This window comes from Nesoenas mayeri, assembly GCF_963082525.1.
Source record: "Nesoenas mayeri genome assembly, chromosome: 3".
Lineage (NCBI taxonomy): Eukaryota > Metazoa > Chordata > Aves > Columbiformes > Columbidae > Nesoenas > Nesoenas mayeri.
Genome location: NC_137544.1, coordinates 16,411,300 through 16,417,299, shown reverse-complemented (window position 1 = coordinate 16,417,299; position 6,000 = coordinate 16,411,300). Strand labels below are relative to the sequence as shown.

The window sequence follows — 6,000 nt, the reverse complement described above, 5'->3', positions numbered from 1 at the left end:
ATGGACTTCTACGAGGCGCACCCCTCCGGAAAGGTGGATTTCGGCAGGTGAGGGGGTCGGGCCCGGCCGTGCCCGCAGCCAGCGGGGCTCTCGGTGAACTCGGCTGCAGCTGCGGGAAACCGGGTGTCGAAAGAGCTAAAACTGAGAGTAGTGACTCCGTGGTTTTGAACGCCGAGGTGTCTTCTTCAGATGGATCCCTCACGGCGTTTAATGGCTTGGGTTTACTCCTGCACTTGTCACCGTGCCCGTCTGGAGACGGTGACCGCGGGCACTGTAAGAAAATGGGATAACTCTGAAGGGATTTGAAGAACCGATTCAAAAACTACTGTATTTTGAATAATCGGTGACTCAAATGGACTCGATTTCTAGGGAAAGCATAGGATTCCAACCAAAGGTGTTTTGATGTTTGGTTTTATTTTTATTAATGTATAACTTTCTAGAAAGAGGACTCTAATGTAGCAGCTCACTAACTTTACCGTGTGTTTAGGAATTTTCCTTTGTTTTTTGTTGGTTTTTTTTTGTTTTACCTCTAATGACGCTTGACAGCTGAGGCCATAGCAATTGAGGTACATGAGCTTCAATTTTCTGGCACGTAGACAGAAGCCAGCGAAAGAAATCCTCTCTGCTGCCTCAGCATTAAAGGTGTGCGCTGTGCAAAGCCCAGGTGTAAAGCACTCTGAGGATCTCTGAACGTTAAATTGCACGGTGACGGAGAGAAAGGAAGGGTTGTGGATCAGTGAAGTAAGTAGGAGTGGTTTCTGTGATCTGAACACAACGCTGTGGGTTCCTCGCAAACAGAGAATATTTACTTTTTGTGATATTCCTCTCCTTCCACTTTAGTAATGTAGAAAGTAATGTTTAGAAATTATTAAAGCTGCAGTAGGAAACTTACTTCCAGCCGATACTGGATATGTCTGCTACTTTGTGGGCAGAACCGTGTGTCAGTAATCCTGAAACATGAAAGGAAAGAAAAACAAATGTTTACCTTCTCTTATTAATATGCTCTTATTTTCCTGAAAGAAGCTGTGGTTCTGTTAAGGGATTGAGTTGCTGCCAAACCCTGCACTTCTCTTGATAATTCTGCGGATAAGTCTTTCTATGCTGCTTTTAGGGGAGTAGATTACCTGTAGGGCAACATGCATTATATTTAGGTGGTGGCAGTGGCAAAGAAATCACACAGAAATGTGTAGCTTCTTGCATTTGCTACATTTCTGGTTAGCAGCTGCTTTAGTTCTGGAAGGAGTCAGCTCAGTGTTCTTGAGAGTCCCAGCAAGGCTGACGGAGCCCTTCGGCCAGGCAGCGATGGATCCCGTGAGCTGCACCCAGGCTGCTTCAGTTGCCTTTTTCTTTACAAGAGACTTTAACTGGAGGTTTTACCCTTGTGCTGTGGGCATTCGAGGTTTCTTTTATCATATTGTATAAGCACAGAGCTTGTACTAAAGAAAATTCTGCTTTGTCTTCTGCTGTGAAGTCTCTAAGAGAAACTGGAGGCTACATCCCGCAATATCAGAGGTATCTGCTCAGTGTGTACACAAGTACGTACAAAGACATAAAGAAAGGGCTTGTCTTTTTTGTTGTTTGCTTTTTTTCCAACTATATAGTACTGATTTACAGCCACAAGGTGCTCTGACAAATCCTGGAAACTCCCACTGGCTTTAAGTGTCTTCAGCTCAGCCGAGCCATCCTGGAGCTCAGCAAAACTGCTGTCACTGATAAAGGGCCGAGCGCGTCATTTGCAAAGTGCTTTGCAACCTTTTTGGTAGAAGGTGGTGATAAATGTAGGATACTGTTAAGATTTTTATGGTGATTAGGGTATTTCACAACTTTTTATTTCCCAACTTTTTGTATTTGTAGTATATTTCAATCTCTGAATGCATCTGGGCGAATAGATGAATCAAATGCTTATCTACTGGGAAGGGGTGTGATGGTGGCAGGGAACTGCTTTTTGTGAGGGTTGTGGGTTTTTTGTTTCCTTGGGTTTTTTGGTAGTCTTTTGTTTATTTTAAACCTATTACCAATTCATTAAGAAACACCGAGTTTGGCATTATTTAAGAAAATAAAAAAGCTTCCCTTCTTCTCCTCCCCATTCTGCAGTAACTAATCTTATCCTTTCACTGGAAAGAAAACTGTTTGAACTGGTTTGAAAGTCAGATTTAAACACAGTTAACTTGAACTGACTTGGAAGATGAAGTGTATATTTTATCAATAGAACCAAAGTATCTGAAGTAGTGTAAGCTGGTAGGACAGCATTTTCTACAGATTTTCCGCTTTCACCTGTGGGCAGAAGGTCCAAGTCATCTTGGAACTTTCTTGTTCCCAGTCATGTCTAAATGTTCAGAGTAAATACTTTGTTGTTGTTGTTTATGCTACAATATAAAGGGAAAAACTACAGTTTTTCTCTCTCTTTTTTTTTTCTTTCTGAGTCATCTGTTGAGGGTGTTTCAAACTAGTGTCACAGATTATTTCAGCACTAATCAGGCAGTAAGTCTTTTGGCTTCCCTTGTCAGAAAAAATCACTGCCAAATTGATTTGAGGTCCCTTTGACCTATTTCCCTGTGAAGTTTGTAACTGATTGGCAGCTTCTAGATGGTATTTCAGATATACTCTGAGAGCGACGGCAGCTTCTGAAAGCTCTGGGGGAAGGAGATGTTTCATTAATTCACAATTTCTAGTTCCACGTGAGAACCGAAGCAGGTTGCGGCTTGGTATAGTATTATTATGTAGGACGGGCTAGAGGTTTTGTAGGTGGTAGGCCAGTAAACGTGCGGAACTCTTTCTGGTTTGGATTCAGAGCGATCAGTTGTGCTTTTAAACGGCTTTGCTATTTTATATAGGCTGGTGTAATCCAGCTGAGTTTGGTCAAATTAATCCTGGTTTACACTGAGTGTGAGTGAGATCAGAGTTAGGTTTCTGGGCTTTTTGTGTTGACTAATCCTTGCAGTGCACTGAATCAGAATATGAACCTTGTGAAACTGGGGCAGCTAATTAGGAGAACTATAGGAATGTTTTTCATGTGTTCTAACAGGTGGCTTTCTTCTTTCTCCCTTTTTTTATGATTCAAGTAAAAGACCCGTCTTGGTTCTTCAGAATGACTCTCTCTACTCTCAGAGACGTCCTTACACCAGTGAAGATGAGGCCTGGAAAACCTTTCTTGAAAATCCCCTTACAGCAGCTACCAAAGCTATGATGAGCATCAATGGTGATGAAGACAGCGCAGCTGCCCTGGGACTGCTGTATGATTACTACAAGGTAGATTGGCGTGGGTACGCTCCGGCAGCGGCGGAGCTCTTGTTCCACCTGCGGAAAAGGTGTCATTTGCTAGAGAATTTTACAGAAGCTGTGACTAGATCACAAAGACTTTAAGCTATGTGGTTTTTAAATGGAAGAAATCCCGTGTCCCTTTTTCTGAAAGTTGGTTTATTTTTAGCTCAGTAAAGCAAGATTCCCTGGATCTTAATGTAATGGGTCAAAACTCCAGCAGCGCTTTGCCTGCTGGCTCTAGGTTCTGCGGGAGCCAATATGTTACAGAAATAGGTGTGAAGGATGATACTTTCGGAGCATGTCTGTGTCTGAATGTAAGTGCACGTGGAGAAGGAAACTTCTCTGCTTCTGCTGGTGTGATCCCCGTTCTAGTGGGGCCCTCGGCTTTTGCTGGGGCTTTGTGCTACCTGACTCTCAGCTGATACTAAGCTATCACTATGGATTTTTAGTAGCGTGTGGGGTGGAAATGCCCACCTGAAGGGGTTACTGTCCGCACCTCTCTAACCTTCCGTGGGCTTCAGCTGCCACTGCTAATCCTTTGACAGCCACAGTTGTCTTCTCCAGTGTTCGTGGTCTTCTCAGAGACATGGACCTTCCTAGATGCTCACAGGTGAACGGAATGCAGTCAAGCAGATAACCTCCTGCTTTCTGTGGGATATATTTTGCTGAGCTTTCTTTCCTAAACACCAGAAGTCTAAGCCAGGGTAGTTATGTCCGTGTCTAAGTCAGCGGAGACCTGCATGCGTTTCCAGGCAGGGAGGTGTCCTGCCTGTGTCCTGGTGGCACAGCTCACCAGGTGGAGATGCCTGTTTTTTCTTTGCTGGATGTGCAGAAGGGCCAGGAGGCTGACTTGGCTTGTGTGCCTGATGTTTTGGCTAGTGTCTTTTAATAGCAGTGAGCACAATTGCCAGCCTCGATGTGTTCTTCAAGCAGGCAGAGAGGCTGACTTGTGCGCACAAAATCCTTGCCTGCCCTTTTAAGAGCTGAACGTGCCTTATGTATCAAAATATTATTGTAATGCTTAATATGGAGATTGATGCTCCGCACACATGACAAAATGCCCCAAACTCACTGATGTGGATGTTATTCAGGTAGTTTTGTGGGAAAACTGGTGTTCTGCTTTGTGCCTCTGCTTGCTATGCTTTTGGGGGAAAAAAATGAACCAAAACAAACCAAACAAAAAAAACTCAAACACAAAACCACAAACAAGCAAAAACACAAAACCCACACACTTTCACCAGAACAGTCTTAATCCCCCAAATCAATTTTGATTTCTAAACCTGTGGATTACAAATGAAGTGTGATGTTGATCCTTCACGCTTGGCAAAGCAGAGGGGATTTGCCATACATTAATGTTTAATTCAGGGTTTCCTCTCGTGTTTGGTTATCAGTGGGTGTACAGAAAAATCAGTGGAAGAACAGGTATGCTGCACACTTGGGTGAAGCAAAATGGTTAGAAGTTGAAAGATTTATTGAGGACTGTGATGAAGTAATGCTAGAGGGATGACATCTAGGCATCTCTAATACGCCCCCTCTGCAAAATTAAAGGTGAGATCACTTTTGCCTTAAAAGCAAAAAAAGAACAAAACATCAGAATCAAACAACTTGAGTTTTTTTCCTTTTGACCAATGCACTGTGGTTAATAAGGCCTTACAGGAAACAAGTCTTTGATTAAAAATCTGGAGTTGAGAAGTGTTGGACTTGAGGCCAAATGTGGCTTGGAAGACCCTTGTTTTCCAGTGACTAGTTAGTGTCACCCTCCTGGCAGTTTCCCAGCTAGAGGTTCTTGAAGTGCTGCTGGTTCCTGTGGAAAACTCAGCAGTCCTGGTGTTATTGGAGATTCCAGGTTATGTGGAAGAGACAGGAGTTAGGTTTTAGTTGGAGTCTGTTTAGAGATGGGTGCTGTTCGCACAGATACGCCATCAGTCAGCACAAAGCCGTGGTTCCCCGTGTTGCACCCGAGCTGACAAACGCGGGCAGTATCTGAGCAGGCTTCAGTGAGGGAAGGTGATGGGAGTTGAGTCCTCCTTACACCACGAAGGGTTTCCTTTGCTTGTTCAAGAGGTGTGTTGAGGGTGGCAAAAGTCCTGGGCGTCGTGTTTGCTTGCAGAGGAGCTTGCGTGGACTTGCTGCACAGCTGAGGGCAACTGAGCCCCACGGGCTGGTGCCCACAGTGGTGAGAGTGTTTGTGTCACTGGCTGTGTGCTCCCGGGAACTAAGCTGCTGCAGGTAAAAATGGTCACCACCTTCTGTGCGCCTTGGCCTGGCAGCACGGCTGGGAAAATGGTGCATGTCTGTGCGTGAGCTAGGGGATTGTGTGCTGGGTGTCGTGGTGTGTGGTGTTCTCAGGGTAAGTGCTCTCTGTGGTATAAATGATGAGAATCAGTATTGAGCTGTCCTGGATCCAGAGCACTGGTGGTTACCTTTTATTTATAAAAGACTTAATGCAGTTTGGGCCAGTGTGTTGTACATGGTTGTGTACAAGAGTCAGCTGTAGCATCATAATATGCTTCTCAAACCTGGTCCTCCCTGAATCCCCTGGTCTCTGAGGATAAACGAAAGCTTCCAGTAGTCTTTTGAGGAGGTGGCCTAGGGAGCACGTGTCCGTGGGCAAGGGCTGTGGAGCAGTGTCCTTTCGCAAGCCTCGAGCTCATCCGGCATGCTGAACCCTGACAGCCCGCGGAGGAGAAAACCTGCACCGCTGGTGCGGACCTCGGGAGCTCTCCTCCGGTGCCCTCA

The 6,000-nt window shown here is 45.0% G+C and overlaps 1 protein-coding gene across 1 annotated transcript in view; it reads left to right on the top strand.

Annotated features, from left to right (window-relative positions):
• Nucleotides 1-6,000, top strand: part of GRHL1 (grainyhead like transcription factor 1) — a gene marked incomplete at both ends in the record, with an annotated part of 38,723 nt that continues 32,723 nt past the window's right edge. Inside the window, 2 exons of the mRNA XM_080342684.1 lie at nucleotides 1-47; nucleotides 3,063-3,249. Of these exons, the coding sequence (XP_080198810.1) occupies nucleotides 1-47; nucleotides 3,063-3,249 (234 nt within the window). The remainder of the gene's footprint in view (nucleotides 48-3,062; nucleotides 3,250-6,000) is intronic.